A 22,502-nucleotide genomic window follows, 5' to 3' on the forward strand; every position below is an offset into this window, starting at 1 on the left:
TCGCAAAGTCATCCGCCATGCCACCATGCCAATCTGCACAGACAAATAGACAATTTAAGAGTGATAAAGGGGAAAAAAAAAACATACAAAATTTTAAGAGTCAAGATTTGTTTTAAGACTGATTGGAAAAGAAGCTACAAATCTGGACACAGGATTTTATATCAATTGTTTATATTTGTTTGTTTGCTTGATATAAATACAATCATCTGAAAATGTTCTGACTTTATAGACTAAAATCCTGAGTTTTGCAGGGAAGAAAGTGCGCGACAACTCAAACAGACAGACAAAGCAATAGAGACACCTACAGAGGAAATTATGAATTACATACTTAAAAATAAGTATGTCAAAATATTGACAGAAAAACTTATTGTACATGTTCATCTATGCAGCTTAACTGACTGACCTCATTTCCTCCTGGGAGTCTGTTCATCTGCACCAGCTGACCTTGTGCATCCAGAACCAGCTCAGTGAAGGTGAGGAGCTCAGGAGGAGGCGGACATTCAGGTAGGAAAGCATATGCCTGAGTAGAGTTCCACAGCTTTTTCAAAGCCTAGGCAATAACAAAAAAAAACAAACAAACAAACAACAGAAATGGGCTTTAAGAAATATGCAACATTTTTAATAAGAATCAAGTTTCTGTACAATACCTGTCTGAACATTTCAGGAAAGTCGTAGACATATGTGGTGCCCAAAGATTGAGCCTGGAAGCGCTTGGACTGCAACAGGTCCTTGGTCACATAAGGTGTATTGATTAGCATGCCGTGCAAGGGGCCTTGTTTGTCACCATATGCCTGGAACATAATCTGGAAAGACAAATTATAAAATTAGCCAATTTACTTATGCACTGTTGTCTTCAAATTTGGGATTAAAATGGAAAAAATGTAATAATTATTTAATGATTATGACATATCACAGTACCACTGACATCACATTTGAAGTTTAATTCAATTGCAACTATAAGCAGTGATCCCTTTTTTGGACTGGATATAAAAGTTTTGTTTTCCCGTTTGATTAATTTTCTGTTGTTCTGTTTATCTTCCATTTTATTTTTCTTTGACATTTTACATGTTTGTAATAAACAAAGACTTCAGAAAATTTCATATCGACAATTATTGATTACTTTTTTGTCCAAAATACTCCCAAACTACTGACGTAACCCTGACGTAACCCTTCCTCTTTTATCCACAATCTCCTCGTAAGCTGTGTCGCTCATTTTCTCCTTTCACTAACACCGAGACGTTTTTGTTTTTATTTTTCACGCAGTAAAGCTAGGTTCAGAGTTGACACATGGCAGCGCGCACCTAAAGCGCCAACAACGTTTTTGTTTCCGGCGCCCGCGTTACTATAAACGCCGTAGCTCCGGTGTTCTATCGGATTTTAATACGCTGTCAGAATAGCATACAAGGAGTGAGCACGCATGCGCATTAGAAAGTCCGACCGTCAGCGGAGCTGTCAGTTCAGCATACCGACAAGTTGTAACGAAAATAAGTCATTAAATTGTTTTCAACGATAATTAGATAGCTATACATGCATTGTCGTGATTTCAATATGGATTTAAAGCAGGGTCTAGCTGCAGTCCACTCCAACACACGCCTATGTAAAATCATTAACCTACTTAGTTAAAGTCAGGATGTCATACAGCTGTTCATGGCAACTTGTATGACGATCTGACATAAAATAAAATAATAAAATCCTACGGTAATGACAGTGTATACTTGTCTGATAGATATAGCCATCATCTAGTGCTAAGCGTATGACGACCTGACAGCGTATGCTAATCTGACAGAACACCGTCTTGGCTCTCTCGCGCTCATCGCGAACTTTCAAAAACGCCGAATGATGGAACAAAATGAAACGACTCCCACTTCACATACTGCGCATGTCACGCAGACTCCGTGTGCACTGTCGGTGGACGGCGATTTCAAGCTTACGTTTTCTTACACGTCCTTCATTTCCCACAATCATTATGGATGCTAGCTAGTTGCATGAGCTAGTCGGGCGTCTAGAACACTTTCTTCTCCACCAGTACACGTCCGCAGGAAGAAGAAAAAACCCAAATATCTTTGTGAAAACGTGTCTCGCGGACGTTCCCTTTACGACTTCGGCTTGAGCACGCGCGGAACTCCGAGAAGGAGTCAAGTATGGCCGAATATGTCGAGGGCAACATGGAACTGCTGCTGGCATGTTACTTAAACTGCTGCTAGGTAACCAAAGAGCGAGACAGTCAGTTGATGCCACGCGTCTTTCTCAGCTAACCGTGAGAGTTTGAGCAGTTAAAGCCTTTCCTCTGCCTTCATCAACATGCGGTTCTGGATCAGAGTTTAGCGAAATTCTAAATTTTACATCAGACAATAGGTATTGATCGCGTGTCTATCATACATCATCCAGTCCCACAATGTGTTTCTTATTCTGTAAAAGAAAGCAGATAAACTGATTGGCTGAATCAGGACAATATTCTCCTTTTTTAAGGATTTGATAAACTCAAACTGTAAAAGACTGGTTCCTATTTAAATTTTTCTGATCTCTCTCACGAGTTTCTCCAATCTTCAATTAAAAAAAACAAAACAGTAACTGTTTAGTCATGTAGAAGGAATACACAAAGAAATCAATGGATAAGCAAACCCCCCGACCCTCTGAAATAAGTAAATGGAAATGTGAACCAAAGTAAATGTTCGATGATGGTTTAATATGGATTTAGTCTCTTTCTTTTTAACATAAAGTTAATGAATGAATCACAGGGATGAAAGGATGATGACCCAATGACTGGATGAAGCAAGTCTTACCTCATCTGTAGCAGGAAGCAAAACAACACAAAAAATTGTCCACCAGGCAAAGGGCACAAAACCAAATAGAGGATCCCCTCTGGATTGTCACAAATCTTAAAAGTGACTTTTTTAAATACATTTTTTTAAAATTCTTTACTCAAAAAGTGCAACCAGAACCACAGCTTTCTAGGAATAATTTGTAGTCCCATGCCAAAGACTGGACAATATAAAGAGGATGAGATGGAAAATGGATGAGTGCCCCACCTGTCGATCTTTGGGCCCCACCTGTCCCGTTCGGGAGTCCGTGACCTCCTTGTACAGACTGATATCCAGGTAGTAGCCTGACTCATTAGTTAGGAAGAGCCGGATAGGAATTTGCTTTCCCGTCGGAGTCAGGCGGATGTTGATTTTTAGTTCAGCTTGCAGGACGCGAAGCTTCCACAGACGGCTGCCATAGCGCATCACCATGGAGCGCACAGACTCCTCGATCTGATATTTGTACGGAATTAAATTACTAAGCAGCATATGACAATCTGTGCTGCGTGTCACATGTTTGACAAACCTTTGATGGGTCCATGATGACTGTAGGGACAAAGTTGAGGAAGATGTGGTTACAGTCCGTCCTCACAGTTGTGTTGTTGAAAGCCACCTCCAGTTCATCCATGGCTTCCAGCAGAAGACGCTCTGCTTCATTGTGAAGGTATTCAAAGGAAGCTTCCTATTAAGTCAACAGAACAGTACTTTGAATGAGATTAAGAAATAAATCCTATATATTATAAAACCACACAGTTTTATAATATACCAAATGGTTATTATAAAACCATTTGGTGCATTCCCATTCCTGCATTCACTGGCCCTGGCATGGTTAACAGCTAGCAAGAAACTCAAAAGTCCAATTATTTTCTGATCAGAGTACACCCCATAACTAAATGCTACCAGGTCCACATAAACTCCCACTCTGTAATGTGGAAGTTGTTATGAAGGACAGAATACAAAGTTAGATGTTATTTTTAAAGCACAAAGTATTACAACCGAATGCTAAAGACAATTAAAAATGTCAACTTCATCATCTTTATGTCTTCATCTTTATAAAGCCTTGTTTTATGGTGACATATGTACAGTAAATTACACTTCATTATAGGTAGACTACAAAATTCATTCATAATTGAAATCTTGCTCTTATCATTCAGATTTTGATTATTGAGATGGGGTGAAAAAAAAAAAAGTGTTCATCTTTTCTCACCTTTGTGACCAGATCAGAATGGCGGATGATTGCTCGGACAAAGAATCGATAGTCGGTAACCTCTGTGCCCACCTCCACACGAGCTGCGCCCAGGTACAGGTGCATCTTGTGGTTGGCGCAGGGAATGGCGGTCAGTGCAAAATTGCGCATTCGGTTGAGCTCCAACTGGAAAGCCAACGCTGGCTCCAGGTGGCGATAGATCCTGTCTTCTTCAAACTGAGAGGAAAAGCAGAGAGATGACACCAACAGTTGACTCAAGAAAGTTTTGAAAAAGCTTCTTTCTACTCATATCTAAACACATTTTCTCTAGTTATAACATCTAACAGTCCTTTTAGTAGGAGAAGTAGCAGGAGAACATATTAGCACTGAGTTGATATAAGAGTAGAGAGACGCCTTGGAGCAACACAATGTATTAAGTAAATGAAATCCCGAACAATCTTAATCTCAGGAAGCTGCTAATGGGTGTCATTTCTCTTAAATGGGGAACATAATTAAAGAGTTCATTACTCTAATGAGTTTTAGTGGAGTGCAGTTGCACAGAAACTATCAGGCGTGCTGGACAAAACGAGTCATCACTGATTCGGAAAGAATGAAACTCAGGAGCGCAGAGGAAGGGGTACGAGTGGTAAATCTGTTTTCTTTCCAAATATAATGTGAAGGGAAGACTGTTAATCAGTTTAATGTTAGCAACCGAGAGGACACTTTAACCCCTTTTAGGTCAACACCTACCTTATCTCTCGCCCGGAATGTGAAGAATTTTGGGAATTCTCTCTGTGAATAAAATTTTTGATAAAAAAAAAAACATACATTAATAGAAGGTAAACTTTAAAGCATTCAAACTTCATAGCAGGTGAAAAGCCATAGTCTGGTTCTAGCTTTCACAACTCCGCAGTAAGTCTGCTGCGTTCCTAATGCGGTGCATTGATGTTTTCTCGCTATAATTTATCAGCCATACAATCAGAGTGTTCACAAAAGCAGCAAGTTATCATTGGTGCACTGACAAGCCACGTATACATGCAGCACTTGCTATGCTGATGAATAAAATATCTTCTTCCCTCAGAGACGTGATCTTCTGAATAATGCCTGGTAGCACTGTTTGACACTATCAGATGAAGCGTCCCACTTGCCAAAACAATGCCGGGGTGATTGGAGATGCTCTTATCAACTCGCAGTTGATGCTATGATGAGAGAGCGGCAAACCTCCGAAGACATGATTTGGCACTGTGATTAAACATCGCTTCTACTTAACATTATAGATTTATAGAAAAAATATATTTTACAACGCGAGACCTAGGCATGAATATATACTTCACACAGGAGGGAAAACTAGCGGAATACCCTCTATGTAAAATGTGGCATTTAGTGTGATTGGATTCTTGTTATACCTCTGCAAAAAGACAAATTAAAAGAAATAACAGAGGTGGAAGACATGCAAATCTTTTCAAATTTAATCCAATTTGACAAACAAGAAGAAAATGATACATGGTTTCCTTTTAATATAAATGTAGATTCATCAGCATTGATAGGAACAAACCCCAAAAAATGGAAGATGGTTCTCTGCTTAGATGAAACCAGATTAAACTTTGGCCTACATGGACACTTCTATAGGAGACTGAAAACTTAGCCTGCATATAACCCTGAACACCCCGTTCACCCCCTTGGTGGTGAATGCATTATGCTGTGGAGAGGCTTTTCATTAGCATTTATATGGAAACTGGTCAGAGTAGATGGAAAGACATGATAATACTGGAAAAACGACCACTTGTCTATTACAAGAGACTATTTAATGATGTATAATTATTAGAATCAAGTTAGATTTGACATTAACTTGATTTTTAGTATGCTCTTCCTCAGTAAAGGTGAGCAAGAACAAACCAGACTTCACTAGTCTCTCAGTACTTACATGAAACCTTTGGTCCACCTCACAGTTGACTTGCTTTCTGAAATCCTACCATCAAAAATGAACAAAAGCGGCGCATGCAGAAAGATACAGAGAAAGAGAGAAGGGAAGACAAGCTAAATTTCAACTTATTAGTGTAATTACCACAGTAATGCAGTTCAATATAATTGTTTATAAAATACAAATAATTACAGAAAGAAACATGCAAGACTTAATACATTTGTTATATGCTGTGAAATGCCATTAAAACTGCTCAATTGGTGACATGCGAAGAAGCAAACGGTGTACTCCATGGAAATCAAAATTCCTACCTTCTGAGCTACTAGGAATGTCAATCTTCGGATCCCGTGTTCAAAGAGCAATGATTTCTGAAATGAAACAATTTCAACGCTGCATGAATTTTTTTTTTTGTACATTTCAAATTGTAAATGCAGCTTTTGAAATTGAGACTGAGACTTGTTCGTCAACAGTGACCTTTGCTAACCTTTGTTTGAGTGAACTCCCGAAACAAGGCTGCCAGACCATCGTCGTCGATGTCGCCGTCTGTCTTTATCGCTACATTCAGGATATGGATAGGCTCTTCCTGGACACTCTGTATGATAAATCAAGCGGTATTTATTTCAGGTTACACAAGTATACGGGTCAATTACATGGCTGTGCTGGTCTCTAGTCATCACCTTGTTGTCCTCTTCACCGTACAGGACAGGGTTGCCTCCATCAGGGAACATAGGACTTGCAGGCGGTGAGTCAGAAAAGCAGCTCAGGACATCATTAATGTTCCTGCAAGGAGACAAAAATCATAAAATATATTTTAAAAATGTTTAATATTTTATTTGTCTCTCAGTGATACCAGGGATAGAGCTTTTTCTTAAAAAAAGGAACATAAAAGATACTGACCTTGTAAACTCTTGGAAGGAGCGGAAAGACACCATGGCTCCCATACGTTGACAGGGTGGTGTAAAAGACGTGTCCAGCAGGACATCACTTACACTGGCCACATGCATCATGCCGTAGTGATTCAGGTTGGATGAGAAGGACATCCTAATATGTAGACGTAAAACAATGTTGAGGAAAAACTGCCAGTTTGGCATAATTGAGGGTGAGGGTTACCCCGGTCCACCTTAAAAACCAACTCAGTTTTAATCCCTCTGTTTTCTGGCAGGGCTGGAAACAAAGTCACCGTAATTTTAGAGATGCACCGAGAAATCGACTTGTGAATGGAATAGAGTGAAAATCCAATGATTTCTGCTCAGTGAATGCACCGTACTCTTCCGCCAAAACAACTGCACTCTGGACACTTTTACTGAGTAAAGAAGACTTTAATATAAAATGTTGAAACAAGTCTGTTCTTCTACATTTTTCCCACTTATAACATTTTAAAAAATCTTGTTACAAGTGGAAAAAAAAATTGTTACTGAAACCAGTACTTTTCTTTTATCCATATTAAGGAAGTCTTGACAAGCTCCTATAATCTGCACTAGAAATTAGACATAAAAATAGTTAAGATTTTGTGTTTGTGAGATGTAAACTTGGATCGGTGCATCTCTAATTTCTGTTACAGCCGTCGAAAGTCTCCCATCTAAGATGCAATGGACTTGAGAAGAACAATCATCTTTCATGTAATTAATGTAACTGATACAGACTGTGTCAGTTACATTAAAGGAGGGAAAATATACTTCTCACGTGACAAAGAAAAGCTAGATCCACCAGAAAGACCCGTTGGACCCTTTCCTTTGGTTAGGTTGTTAGTCAGTAGGTGATAAGAAGATTTCCCAGATGTTGCACCAACTCTGATAACTAAAGACATTCTTGAATCTAACCTTTCTTCAGATTCCAAATCTTTCTTCTCAGCATTCTCATCCTTAGCTTCACTACCCTGGGATTTAAGCTCCTGTGGTTTTGGTTCCTGTGCTTTATCATCCCAGGTCTTAAGATAGTCCGGGATAGGAGTGGACATTTTCCTGACAGGGCAGTTAGAGGTTTTAGTATTTGATATAGTATTTGATAAATTTACTGGTATCCGTGATAACTAAGCAACACTGAAGGACTTGCGTAACAATTTGTATTAAACACATAATCTCTAACACACAAGCGTAAACAAAACATTTGCACAAATAAAGGCCAACAACTTTGCACTAAAAAAATTGCACAAGTTTTTTTTGGACACTTGAAGGTCTTTGTTAAAATGGTATGTAGTTTCTACTTTATCGTGCAGCTAGCTAATCTACAGTCATTAGTTTATGCGATAAAAAGAATGTTCACAATACCTGTTGAGAGTTGGGATGTTCCCTCTGCAATCAAACAACATTGATTACAATGTGGTTAGTATCAAGCATTAGCAGAAGAAGACAGTCAAGGTTGAGAAGTGTGTGGGAATGCCACCCTGGGTGAATTACAGTCATATTAAAAGAATGAGGAATGGAAAAAAAAAAACAAAATACACACATATCCCACTTCCTGACTGCTCCTTTGTAAAACATGCGTAATAAGATGTTATAAACCTAATTTTTCTCAAGAGATAATCCTTTAACACTCATGCTGTTGTGTCATCTAAAATTATGCGTCTCTGTGCCAAACGTAAAGGTCAATTCAGCCATGTCAGATAAATATCATGCAACAGAATGAGAATAGAATAGTATAAACAGAACATCTACAAATACAATTAGCAAAATCAAAGAGTAAAGCACAAAAAATATAAGCAATAAGGAGGAGAGGGCCAAGCAAACATACAAAGCGAAAAATCAATCAAACCTGGAATACAGCAAATCAAACATTTTTGTCATTAGGATTTTTTCTCTCTCTCTCTCTCTCTCTCTCTCTCTCTATATATATATATATATATATGTGTGTGTGTGTGTGTGTGTGTGTGTGTGTGTCACATGGATGAAATGTTCACAAATCACTAAGAAACCATTAATTATGAGAGCTTATTTATTTCAATTACCAAATATACAGAGTTCTTCAAAAATATTTCAACCTCTTGACCTTTTTCAATTTTATCATATCAAAACCACATATTCCAATATATTTTGTTGGAATAGTATGTAATTTTATGTAATAAAATCGTACACAAAATAATCTATAAATATGAAGCGAAAGGAAAATTTACAATCATTTAATGCTTTTATACAAATAAAATTCTGTTGAAATTTACATCTATTCACCCTAAATGAAATCCAGTAAAACTAACTCCTTAAAAAGGTCATATAATAATGTCCACCTTTGCATAATTACCCAAATTATGCAAAAGACGGCAGTATCTAGAAGTGCAAATCTACCTACCTTGAAGCTATAACTGAAGCAAAAAATGATTAGAAGATTCAAGGGGACTTTACCAGTGCTACTTTGTTGTATAAAATCCCACCCAAAAAACCAAAGAAATCAAAGAACAAAAGCTTTTTTTGAAAGAAACTGTACTATATTTTTTTATAATCAAATACTTTGTACTGCTGCTAATAGCAAAGAATTAGAAAAATAATCCACATCTTTTGGCGATTATACTGGCATGGGTTACCTGTTAGGATGTGAGGTGGGAAGCATGAACTGGAACTCGACCACACATGTGTTGTCCTTCAGCTGTCGATGCTGAACGCTATTGAGTTCATAGGCGATGTACGCTCTCCGGACATACACCTGAGTTCAACCAAGATGAAGCGTTTGTAAGTTTGTTGAGTTACAGCTACAGGAAACGTACTGTCGGACTGAGCTCATTGTTCGTCTCACCTCGAGGGCAGCCATCCTGACCACCTGATTACTGTGGTAGAAGAAGTTGGGCAGAACATCAAAGATGGACGTTTCTGAAAGGATGAGTTTCTACGAAGGAAAAATGTTATGCATTTACCCATTTTGTTGGCATAATGGAAAGAACAACCATCTTGTTTGCTACCTACCTGCAAGTTCTCAATGCAGAACTGGTGCCCATACATATCAATGGCAGATAGGAAAATGGACTCCACCTGGTTGTGTCGTAGCTCATATGAGGGAAGGTGGGACGCTATCAGAACCTGGGTGAGGAAGATTAATGGGGTCCTTCAGGCATGTGACACACCACAATACGTCTTTACTTATCTTATGACATCTTGCAACAGCATATACCTTCATGCAGTTTTACCCCCGGAATTTGTCTGTGGCTATAGAGTGTGAAGCATGTAATTATCCATCTATGTCTAAATTCATACTCATTAAAAATTCCTGTCACTATATTGTCTCTGCTGCTGTAGTAGGCCTTTAGTGACACCTAGTGGCAAAGTAAGGCAGTTGAAAAGTCCTGCGTTTTGCTCACACGTCCAAATTTCTGTTTGTTGTTTTTAGAATTTTGCGTGCTGTTGCTGTAGAAAAAAGGGAGCTAAGAACAACATCTGACCTGCCGAGCGCGCAGAGCCACCTTGGCATTTGTTGTCTTGCTGAGTTGAGTGAGCTCAGTCAAAATGGTCATCAGTTCATCTGTCAGAGTGGGATCACGACCACATAGTTGATCCTAAACAAACAGTGTTAAAACATAAATTAATAGTAATAATAATAATAACCATAATAAAATGTACATCTCTAGCCAATCAAATTCTATGTGAATGCATTAAGAAACTGTAATAAACATTTTATGCTACTTAATTTTTCTGAAAATACACATAAGGAAAGAAATTAAATAGATTATATTCTGTTTTTTTTGGCTTTAACATACAAAAAAATAAAAAATACGGCAGCTATTTATTAGCATATTTATTTGCATCCAGGGTCACATTAATTTTTCACCAAGATCTTGTTTTGGTGATAGGAGAGTCTGATCAAAGATCTTTAAAGCTGCAATATGTGGCTTTTTAAATTGATTTCTTAAAACTGTCACTATGTCGTGAAGGTATAACAAGAGACAGGTAATCTATGGCGAACAAAAAAAATTAATTATCAAGCTCCTCTGCCTGTTTCTTGTGGTCCTATTGCCATTTGCAGAAATTTGCCACTCCTGGTCAGAAACATCCAATCAAAGTCAGGAGTAGGGTCTTGGCATTTTTAATCACACTTTTGTACATGCTGCAGCTCTGATAATTTTGGAAAAACAACATAGAGGGAAGCTGATTATATGCCACCATTGCTACCAACTAGTCTGCATACATACATAAAGCATATTTTTAACATTTGCTTGGAAATGGAGTCTTGTGATCCCTGAACCCTGAACGCCATTCCAAGATGGCGTTGTCATCTTGGAATATGACATCAGGGAAGATTAATACGACGACACACAAATCTTTTCACAAAAAGGCTGGACACTTACAATCAGCATAGTCACTAGCAGGTTCTTCTTGGTTACTTGTGCATGGGAGAAAATGTAGTTGACGACATTGACCATGTCAACTTTGTTCTCCTCGCGAAGTGCAAACACGCACTTGTCATAGTGTCCTGCAAAGAAACCGTCGCATGGGGCAAATGAGATGAAAGTACTCCACCAAATGAAAAGAGAAAGCCACTGCAACTCTTCAGAGGACATGGAGCAAAATTTAAATTGACTCCGATGTGTGTCACCTCACCGCTCTGGAACTGGATCTCTACTTTCAGGTACTGTCTGAGCAAGTCCATCACCACTGCCTTCATGTGGCCTCGGATGCCACTGCGATACCTGATGGCAGACGAACAAACACGTACAGCCTTGCGTAAACAACAAAGCAAGAAAACAAGAGTATATAACAGAATAAGCTGTGGAATGCAAGGCTTACTTCTGCACCAGCTGGACGATGCTTTGAGTGTTCATGAAGAACACTTCTCTCTCTGATTTCTTGTTGAGAGTAGCAGCGTGGCTGTCCAGGATGTTTGCAATCTGGAAACGATGGAGTGAGTACTTAATGCAGGTACCAGAGACTCAAAAACTAAAGACTTATTTTCCTATAGATTAGGATTCATTTCAAAGCAGGAATTGCAGCTGAAAAACGCAATGCGTACATAGTTGATGTGATAAATGTGTACCTGCTGGCTGGGAAACTGGCACAGCACAGACGTTATGTTGCTGGCGTACTGAGCCATCTCCTTCTTTATGGACTTCTCCACAGCAGGAGGGATACGGCCTGAAACACTGGTCATGATATCCTGAAGCTCAAGAAGGGGCAAGGAGGGGTCACGCATGGTTTTCATGAGCCTTTCCACCCACTCTTTCAGCTGGGAGACAAACAAAGCACATTTTGGTTAGAAACTACCATTCTAACAATCTGACCGTTCACTTGCATTTCCCCAAACCCTTACTTTAGCGCTGAAGAACGGCTCAGGAAGGCAGTACCCGTTCATGATGTGAACCAGATGATCCAGAGTGTTGTGGAAGACCCTGTGCAGCTTCTCCCCTCTCAGAGCCACGGCCTGGGTTGAAGGAAGCGTCCCTGTATAGAGCTCCGCCTGCAGGTAAGAAATGTATCAAAACGCACCCTGTTGTCATGACCACACACAGACTAAAAGACATTTTTATATACGTGAATTTAAGACATTTTAAGGATGTGCATGTTCTGCCGTTTGAACAGTAATTAGTCAGAGTGGGTGGAAAAGGACCTCATGCACATATTTAAGCATGCTGGAGGGTTTGTAATTATTATACTGTCCTGTTAGTTGTTTGATAACCATCATGAAAACCTGGCCAAAGTCAGATATGTCTTGAATTTTTCTAAGGACACTGCAGCAGACACACTGAAGAAGGAAGATGTCTCTTTTTCATCAGATAATGGAGCTGTCATCTTTGTTGGCAGCATTGATTTACTGTCTCACTGATGTTCTGACTCCAGAGTGATGTATCAACACCTCAACAACCACTGTAGAATGTCTTCAATATGCAGCAGAGTATATATCTGCACTCTTTAATCTGGACAGTTAATACAGTTTTTACAAAATTGTTGACTTTGTAAAAAAACAAACAAACAAAAAAAACACATTAATCCAAACTAAACAGATACATATTGCATGCTTGGGTATATTGCATCTGTCCGACCTGTTGCACTCTGCTTGGGTCATCCAGTTGCAGTTTGGCGATGACGCAGCCAGGCTCCAACGCCGCTCCGGCCCTCTTCACATAATGAATACAACCCGACTCTGCAGCAGTGAGGGTCATTACCATCTTCATCACCTGAAATTCACCTAAACATTTATAGCTTGAAGAAGTTTCAATCTTTCTTGGTTTCTTCATGCTTTGGATGGACATTTTACCTCTATTTCTGCAAAGCACTGTCCAGCAAACACATGTCCGCCATCCTCTACTGAGTACTGAATGAGTTTTCCTGCGGAGGGGGATCGCAGCAGCGACGGATCATTCTCCTTTTCAAAAACACAAGTCTTGTTCCCAATTGTAATCCGATACCTAAGTAAGGAGACACCCTTTACTTTGACAAAAGCAGGTCAATGATGTTGTAAGTCTATAACAAGCTGTATTTTCTGTAAAAAACAAAAATGTACAAGTGACCACTTAATGTTGTAAAAATAATAATTATGTACAGTCTTACCTATCCACCTCTTCCTTCATGTATGTAGTGTAGCTGCTTCCATCATAAGACAGCAAAAGACCTCCATCACTCAGACGATGAACGTCCACCTCCGCTAAAGAGCTGTTCATGATCACAACGTACGAGTTGGGAGACTGCCGTGTCACTTTCAGGACGTACTTGGTGCCTTCGTAGATCAGCTCCACGTCCACAGTGTTCTGTAGTGTGTGCGCTGGCAGCACTTGGCCCCTGATGAAAGAGAACAAAGGCTTGTTGTTTCCCAACGAGATTGTTTCATTTCTTAAAAGTTCATTCCAGTTGTATCTTTTTACCTTTCCAGAGAATGCAAAAAGTTGGAAACACTGTTCCTTAGATTGACGTCTGCCACATGGAGAGCCCCGCTCACAATGCCAAGCATGGTATCAGGACGCTCCGCCTGCATGCAAGAAGTGCTGTACTGCTCAGTCATGAAAACCTTAATCAGTGAATGCTAAGGAGCTGAGTTTGACCAAAATCTACAATACGGACATGGATTTATGTTTCAGCCCTGTGACTTGATTTGTTTTCTGCACGACCAGTGGGCGGCGACGGCTTCATACCTGCATCTTCTCTGAAATGAGACGGTCCAGCCAGCCCGTATCGATACTGTTATGTTGAAAGGTCTCTGTCTCCAGCAGCTTAATGAGGTATTCGACTGTTGTTCTAAAGTCTCCTCTGATGGACAGCTCCTTGAGAGCAACCACCATGTTGCTGAGAAATAACAAAACACCAATAAAAATCAGAGTAGGAATGATCATAAAGACATTCTTCTCTTGCATTTAACCAAAACCCATCAGTACATTTAATCAGTACTTAAATGTACTGATTACTTAAATGTACTGATTAAAGGGATCCCCTATTGCAAATAAAAATAAGGTTAATTTTTCAACTGTGCCGAGACTAAACCAGTTATAATGGATCTTCTTTACAGCTCCACATGTTGTAATGTTTATTTTTCTTAATCCAAAGGGAGCCTTTTACTAATTTGCTTAGCTAAATCCAAGTGGGGGTATCTTTTTAACATTGTGAGTTAACATGTTTTAATGTTAACTCACGAGATAGCTTCTTCACGATTCTCTCCCCAAGAGAAGCAGTGTCCAAACTGGGAGTCAGCAAACTCGTGCAAGCCTCCGGCTGCTGCAACACTGAAGTAGCCCCACACATTCTTATTGCTCCGGAAGTTCAGCTCCTGCACCGTCCCGGAGCTTGGTTTGAAACCCTACAATTGCACAGTCACATAAAAGATACACTGTAATTTACCTTTAAAAGGCTAAATGTTCATAAACTGTAAACAACTGAAAAGAGAAACCACAGACATTTGGTTGTGAGAAGAGAATCGGAGTCGTACCTCATCGGGGTTTTCGCTGGTGATCCGCGCCGCAATGACGTGTCCCCGTGGGCACGGTGTGTTCGACAGAGACTCAAAGTCAATAGGAGTGTCTCCCCAAGGCTGAACTCCATAGAGCATCCGAATGTCTTTGATTCGATGAAGAGGAATACCCATCGCAATCTGAAAAAAAGTTCATGTTTATGCCAAAATGTTAGCTTGGGCATCAAAGCTGTGATGAAAAGGGAGCATGCAAACTCGCAGGGTTTTTTGCAAGATTTACTAACCTGCATTTGAGCGGCAGGCAAGTTGACATCAGCCACCATCTCAGTGCAGGGGTGTTCCACCTGCAGACGGGGGTTGAGCTCCAGGAAGTAGAAACTGCTGTCCTGGCTGTAGAGGTACTCCACAGTTCCTGCGCTGACGTAACCGACCATCTTAGCCAGCCGCACAGCGCACTGCAGAAAACATATATAACCAAAACAAATAAATTAAGGCTTAAATCCAATCATAGTCATGTTTAAAAGCCTAGCAAGTTCAACTGAACCTTTTCCATATCTTCAAACACATCCGAGGTGGCTATGGTGGCCGGAGCCTCCTCTATGATTTTCTGGTGACGGCGCTGCACAGAACAGTCTCTGCCGAATAAGGAAATCGCATTTCCATACTGATCTGCCAAAATCTGCACCTCTAAGTGACGGGCGTGCTTGGCTAGCTGCATGACAAAGATAGGCGATCCTGGAACTTCAGCCTGGACCTAGAACGCCAGAGGGAGAGTGTGATCCTGATTAGGTGAAACAAAACACCCCTCGGCTTAAAATTAGACATGTAAATGAATGCTTACCTGTCTGAAGAGGTTAGGGAAGTCATCAGCGCAGTTGACTTTACGAATACCTTTTCCTCCACCGCCCTCTGAGGCTTTCACCATTATTGGATAGCCAATCTTTTCTGCAGCCTGGTAATCGGACACGGGAGTTTAAAGAAACCCCCTGAGCATGCACTACCTCTGCACAGATAAAACAACTGTATGGTGTTGAAACCGTGCTTACTTGAAGGCCCTCTTCTACATCGTGGATGCAGCCGCTCTCATACAGCTCGTTAGGTACATTGATGATTTTCTTCTTTTGATTGTTTTCTGACCATTCCACTGTCAGGCCTTAAAATATACAGACAAACAGCTAAAGTGAAACCATAAACAGCCTTAAAACACCAGTAAGATAGAGGAAAATGAGCTGAGAGTAGCAGTTATTTCCCTGCAATCAGTGAAAAACATCTATAATTGCTGAAAGTGTGGAAGTTTTTTCTGAGTGAAGAAAACTCAGTTCACTACTTCTAGTTTGGGCTCAAAAAATCTTTTTAACAGTATAAAAAATAAAATCTAGTTACCTGTTCCACTCCAGGGTAAAGTTGGAATACCGGCGGTTTGAGCTACAATGGAAGAGGCAATCTTGTCTCCAAGAGCCCACATTGCTTGACTTGGTGGACCTAGAAGACCATAGAAGTTAAGAAAATCTGAATGAACAAAAGTGGATGGAAAAAATGTAGAAAAAATAGGAACCCAAAACTCCTTTACCCATGAAAGCAATGCCATGCTTGTGAAGAAGCTCTGGGAGTTTTGGGTTCTCTGAGGCATGACCCCATCCTGCCCACACAGCCTGCAACATGTAAATAAACAACAGTGACAAAAGACACACAGCTAAAAGGAAAATCTTTAGTTAACTGTGGAAAAAAAAAAAAAAAATCAGCAAACTCATTGTACCTGAACAGGTATGCGCTTTGCAATGTCAAGAATGAGCTCGACATTGGCATAGTTGTTGTTGTTAGTTCCTCCAGGTACAGGAACGTAATGGTCAGCCATTTTGATGTATTCTGGGAAATACAAAATACCTGATTTGTGAAATGACTCAAAAGTACAAGTCAAACAAGTCAGATGCAGTCTAGTTCCTGGTCGCTAACTGCACTCATTCCACTGCAAAAAGGTAATCAAGACTAGATGCAAAGATTACTACTAAAACTGGATTAACATGCATGTGTAAATGTGCAAATCTGTTTTTTACTGAATGATTATGCTGGATATACATCAAATTCAGTGTTTCAGAAACCTGTTTATTAACTTCTTAATGATTCAAGGTCATGACCTATAACTAGTGGGCTTCAATTATTGACGAGCTCCATGTGAGCAAAAACAACAAAAAAAAACGCTGACCTGCATTGGCTTTCAGGTCTTCTGGGGTTACCATGACAACAAACCGAATTGCCCTTTCGTTGCGAAACATCTCGTAGGCCCAGCGGCGGATGGAGCGCATGCATTTGACTGCAGCAATCCCGTTGTTGGCAATCAGCACCTGAATGAGCAAAAATATTTTGATAACTAAAGTTTATTTTGTCAGTGAGATAAAAACAAAAAAAAATGATGGAATGAAAATATTGCACATTTAAGTACCGTAGATTCTTTAAAAAGTTGTCATACTGACTGAACTTTTTCACATTACAAGCAAAAACTTGAGAAGTTTTTTTGTTTGGATATCTGGCAGGTAAATCTAAAGTAACTGTGAGGAAAAGAAGCAATAGTTTGTTTTTAATGAGAGTATCACAGTTCATTTCTGAGAATTTGTTAGATGTGGAAAGAATGCTACATAAATACCAGAATGACGTTGGCTACAAAACCTAGTAGGTGACACAGCAAATATACAGAAAACAATGCACAAACTGTGGTGTTAAGCAAACATGTGGTAGCAGCAGTATTATGTTTTTGAGGAACTGGCAAAAGTAAGCAAAAAAGGGAAAGAAGAGTGAAAGCTGAATATAAGCCTGTCCCGGAGAAAAAAAAAAAGTGCTACATGGTTAGAGCAGGAGAGATAAACAAGAAAAAACTCTCCTACATTGTAAAGTCGGACATGTTTTGGGCGACATTTACTTTTCCAGAGCCATTTTTTTTGTGATTGACAATGGCTCTAGTACATACCATTAGGACATACTGGGTTCTTTGAAAAAAACATAAATCAGAGATTGCAGAGAGATACAAATTATTGCCTGGAGAATTTAAAAGTTTCAGGGCTAATGCAAAGAATGTTTAGAGGGATTATGACAAAAAAGGAGGGCTGCTGAATGAAGCTCACTGTCAAAATAAGAACCAAAATTGTATCCATGTATACACAATATATGTTTTATTTTTCTTACTTATAAATGACAAATTGTTAACCATATGTCACATTTTCTTCCATTTCAAAACTTGGGGCATCTTAGCATTGGTATATCACAGAGCAATCAAAACATAATATAAACTCTGAGATTTGTATAACATATAAAAAGTTCAGTTGTTCCAAAAGGCATGAAGACACTGAAAAACTATTCTCAAAAGCACCAAATCACATGAATTACCTTTTCAATGACCTTGGTTCCACCAAAGCGGGTGACAAATTCAGCAGGTGAAGCAACAGTGAAGTCCCGCTGAAGATCAATCCTCCTGCGATCTCTGCCTTGTTTCACCAAGTGGAGCCCTGACATGCTTGGTCTGTTTTTTTAAAAAAAAGAAAAATAAATACACAAAATCATAAACTGAAACAGACAAATCCTCAGTGTGCACTTTTTGGGTACAAAAGAAATCTATTTAAAGCCCAGCATTCATATCACCTCATTTTAATAAGGAATTTATCTGCATTTGCAAAATACTTGACTGCTGTATCTCACAGGTAATTGCTTGTGGGTGAATTCCACAAGCAGCCATAAATGTCTGTGCGAAAAACCTGAAAAACACTCGCAGGAAGGGACTACCAAAGCAACAGAGAAAGCACAATGTGCAAAACAATAACTGGAATTCTTTTACCGGCATTAAAACACAGACGTAACAACATGGGCTCAGTGAGATTTACGAGTTTGAATTATCAGTCAGGATAAGAGCTATGACAGATGAGTGGGGAATTGCTATCAGCTAGCAGGTGTGGCAGGACTGAGCTTGTATGGCTGGTTGGCTTTCTGTGGCGTGATCCTGATTGGCTCACTGGCAGGATCACTGCAGCAGTCACGGCATGAGGCGAATAAATTTCATCTATTTTGGCAGTTTGAGATGTAAATGGCTACCTGAGGGATCCTCATCCAGTGTTTAAAGTTGTATTTGTACAACCATTTCTAGAGTTTTCATCCTCCAGGTTTTGAGTTTGAATACTAGTTAGAAATAAGATTTAAGTGAAAAACAGTGAAAAAAAATATCTCAACAAAAAAAGATATGTTCAGAAAAACTGAAGTTTTTGGTTCTCAGCTTTGACTATTGTAATAATTGGAGTTACATGAAGTCAAAAGAAGCTTCTGTTCTTTTAGGGAGTTTTTTGACAAATGTCCATCGGTGCTGAGCATCTCCTTCCGGCTCCTACTTAAAAGATTTCTGTGTGCGAGTATTTCATGTTTTCCAAACCCACACTCAGAAATTTTTGCGCCATCTCCTAGAAAAGCACACACACAGAAACCCCTGTGCAAACATGGAGACCGCATTTTTCACATGTACTGTAAAAAGGCCTTGTGCACGAATGGAAAAGTACAGCTATGCTCTAACTCACACTGGACCACAGAACTATTCACATCTGCATGCCTTACACATTAACTCCAATGGGAGAAAGAGTTCTAAATGAAGACAAACGTAAGAAAAAGTAAAACACAAATCGATGCTAACCTTAAATTGTGCATGGTGCCGTCAATGTGATCGAAACCCATCTCATTCGTGCTGTCTGAGCTACAGGAAGACGGCGACAGCGATCTGATCTCCTTGTCCTCCAGCGACCCGTCTACCCTCCCGTGGATTTCATCCTCGGAGTTCTCCTCCGATATGGAGCCCACCAGAAAGTGAGACTGCAAGGACCCGACGGCCGGGTTCTTCTTGGAGGCCTCGTCCTGCTCCGCCATGGCCGGCCGACCCGAGCAGGCTGCGAATACTGAAATTGAGAAGCGAAGCAGAGGCAGAATGAGTTTTAAAGGGAGGAGTGGGGTCAGAGTTCATAACATCTCGCATCACATCAAGCCGCAGCAAGGTGCTGTTTGCTAAATTGCAAAAGTGGATTGCATAAACGTAACTTTTATTGACATTGCAACACTTGGGTAACAGAAAGTGACCCAGATTCTCAACAGCATCTGGAAAGATACACTTTATTGAACACGCCACTCTTAGATACAATGTATGTATAAAATTACTGCAATGCATTCAACAGTAGTTAGGAGACCAAATACATTAGAGGCCCTAATTCAAACTAACGCAACTAAAACCTTGCCAATTAAGAATTGGCTTTTAAAACTTATATTTATATAAAATGTTAAACAAAAGTGGGACATGAACCTAAAAAAAAAAATCTACAGTGGTACATACTCCAAACGGTTTTACACAAATACATAAAAAATAAATTAAAATAAGCTTTAGGTGTCTAAATTACCAAGAATGTCCAACTTAAAATGAAACACCGAGCGGAGAAAACAAGCTCAACTCACTAACTCCTCTTGTTCGTTTAAAAGGGGGAAGGAGCGTCTCTCAGGGCACACCTTACCTATCGATAAGTACTTGCGGGACCAGAAAAACAAGCCGAACACAGCAGCCAGACACACGGTAAAGGTGAGCCAGGGAAACATCACTAAACGACGACGGCGGCTGCATTTAGTTTGCTATCTAACTTAGCTCCCAGTCAGATACAACGATATGGCATCACTAAAGCTCTTCATTAAAACCTCGCTTCGAGTTTACTTCTCCTGTCAAAGCTAGCTGCCTCTACTATCGCAGCAAGGAGAGGATGCTAACATGGCTAGCTCACAAGGCGACAGCTGAAGCTATTGTATGCCTCACAATGAACAGCGGTGCTGCCTGAACGCGAATCCTATAGCGTAAAAACGCCAGTCCCCCACAGCGTAGACTGTCAGAACATAATCTGGGATAACATCTAGTCGGCATGAAACCTACCGGTGGAGATAAACCGACACGTAATCCTGGAAAGGTTGACGGAATTACATCAATAACTTAGCGGTTTCTTTTGGACATGTCTTTCTTCTGCAAATATTAAACGACAACACAAAGAGAGAGAGAAATCACATCATGGTGAGGTCACTCCGCTCTCGCAGCCGCTTCAACAGCAGAGAGTGGGGTGATGTGATGATGCGCAGGGAGGTTACTCCGGGACAATGACCTATGACAACTTCTTCCGCTGTAGAACTAGTTCCGATAGATAACGTTGCTCCCAACGGGTTTTCAACGTGGGAAATAATTAAAGTTCCTTTTTAAAAGAATTTTTAAAATATCATTTAAGCCTTATTTATTTATTTTTATTAGTATTTTTTTTAAGTGTGAAGATTACATTTACCACATATCAAAAACACAGAAAGAAGAACATCAGTATTTTTCATGAAGTCAGACCTTTAAAAACTAACCTCAAATTTAGAAAAGCACCTGCAATCTTTGAACATTTTTTTTCTCCTTTCTCAATGCCATAAGATGTTGATTAGTTTAAATGAAATAAGTGATCAGGGCGAACTACACTAAAATCATGTCAAACCATAAAATGTCTTTTAAAATCTTAGATTTAAAAAAAGTCAAACTCATTCTGTCACTGTCTAATTTTAGCTAAAAATATAGCTTTTTCTTGGTAAGCATAATAAAATATGGTCATATTTTACAAGTGTATAAAACTGCTTTGACTTCCCAGTTCCTGTTGAATAATTTCAGAAAAAAAAACAGCATTCTTGGAATGTTGTATCCTCAAAATTAAGAATCAAGACATCTCACAAGAAGTGCTCTAAATCTACAGTAATTTTGAAAGCTAATGAAATATATAATATAGTGCCATTTATGTTGAGTTTATTTTTATTAACGTTTTCAGTCGCCCTTGGAAATTTATGGTTTGTAGTTACGTAAGCACTAGATTTCATGCTTCATTCTTAAATCTCCTCTTTGACCACATTTACACTAAGAACTGCATTTGTTATTGTTGATCTGAATGCCTTCTTTTAAACTAAATAATGGTTAATATCATTTGTGAAACTCACTTAAGTCTTTGCCGATTTTGGTTCCTCTAACTTATTATTATCATTATAAATGTGAAACAGTGCAGTGTTCTTAAACTGAACTGAGTTCTAAATAAGTCAGTACCTTCCAGTGTGTCATATCTGTTACAACTACATCTAGAAACGCCCCTTCCATGGCGGACCAATCAAAATTACAAACGCTTTTGTAGGCGGAGTTCGAGCGGTTGCACGAGGTGATGCACCCGGAAGAGCCGGACTGTCAACTGCCAGTCGCACGTGCGTCGTGTGCCGGTTGTGTTGTGATCTGGTTTCAGTCTCGAGCTGGGCTAAACCGTTTTAACCCATGTTGGTGTGAAAATGTACCTGCCATTCACCAAATACGTCACAGTATTATGTCCAGGGAAGCAAGTTACTTTTAACTTTCTTTGTGAGGATCGCGTCAAATGTAGAACATATCGCTCGTATTGCTTATTCATTCATGTTAAAACGACAAATGCACGGAAAATAAGCAAGATGTCCTAACTAGCTAACTCATCTTATTCAGATTAATGATGAGTAAATTTTTATGCAAATAATTGTGTACGCTCATGTTTTGTCGATAACGTAATATATGTCATTGAGAAGGAGCCTAAGGAACTGAATCCTTGACCTAAATATAAAATATTTGTCAATGCAGTTATGGGCCGCTAGATGGCAACAGAAGCGTTCAGTTATTTAGAACGTTTCTACTTTTCTATTTGTGCTGTTGTTTTTGTCAGACAATTTTCGGGGTTACATTTTCACCCTAGGTCAC

At 39.5% G+C, this 22,502-nt stretch overlaps 1 protein-coding gene across 1 annotated transcript in view; it reads right to left on the reverse strand.

Annotated features, from left to right (window-relative positions):
• Nucleotides 1-20,852, reverse strand: part of LOC129368413 (acetyl-CoA carboxylase-like) — a 35,539-nt gene extending 14,687 nt beyond the window's left edge. The window contains 41 exon segments of the mRNA XM_055043355.1: nt 3-33; nt 404-550; nt 648-803; nt 3,030-3,254; nt 3,328-3,483; nt 4,009-4,224; nt 4,738-4,779; nt 5,912-5,956; nt 6,220-6,276; nt 6,393-6,500; nt 6,586-6,688; nt 6,806-6,949; nt 7,729-7,869; nt 8,176-8,199; nt 9,423-9,541; nt 9,632-9,721; nt 9,799-9,912; nt 10,272-10,385; nt 11,175-11,299; nt 11,428-11,516; nt 11,614-11,714; nt 11,861-12,049; nt 12,134-12,280; nt 12,864-12,998; nt 13,079-13,229; nt 13,372-13,599; nt 13,683-13,786; nt 13,950-14,100; nt 14,445-14,608; nt 14,738-14,899; nt 15,004-15,174; nt 15,264-15,473; nt 15,561-15,671; nt 15,766-15,872; nt 16,103-16,201; nt 16,290-16,371; nt 16,476-16,585; nt 16,923-17,061; nt 18,098-18,230; nt 19,383-19,641; nt 20,652-20,852. Coding sequence (XP_054899330.1) covers nt 3-33; nt 404-550; nt 648-803; nt 3,030-3,254; nt 3,328-3,483; nt 4,009-4,224; nt 4,738-4,779; nt 5,912-5,956; nt 6,220-6,276; nt 6,393-6,500; nt 6,586-6,688; nt 6,806-6,949; nt 7,729-7,869; nt 8,176-8,199; nt 9,423-9,541; nt 9,632-9,721; nt 9,799-9,912; nt 10,272-10,385; nt 11,175-11,299; nt 11,428-11,516; nt 11,614-11,714; nt 11,861-12,049; nt 12,134-12,280; nt 12,864-12,998; nt 13,079-13,229; nt 13,372-13,599; nt 13,683-13,786; nt 13,950-14,100; nt 14,445-14,608; nt 14,738-14,899; nt 15,004-15,174; nt 15,264-15,473; nt 15,561-15,671; nt 15,766-15,872; nt 16,103-16,201; nt 16,290-16,371; nt 16,476-16,585; nt 16,923-17,061; nt 18,098-18,230; nt 19,383-19,612 — 5,170 coding nt within the window. The 5' untranslated portion in view covers nt 19,613-19,641; nt 20,652-20,852.
• Nucleotides 20,853-22,502: the final 1,650 nt, after the last annotated feature.

This window comes from Poeciliopsis prolifica, unplaced genomic scaffold (genome assembly GCF_027474105.1).
Source record: "Poeciliopsis prolifica strain line A6 unplaced genomic scaffold, Auburn_PproV2 SCAFFOLD019, whole genome shotgun sequence".
In the NCBI taxonomy this organism is placed as follows: Eukaryota; Metazoa; Chordata; class Actinopteri; order Cyprinodontiformes; family Poeciliidae; genus Poeciliopsis; species Poeciliopsis prolifica.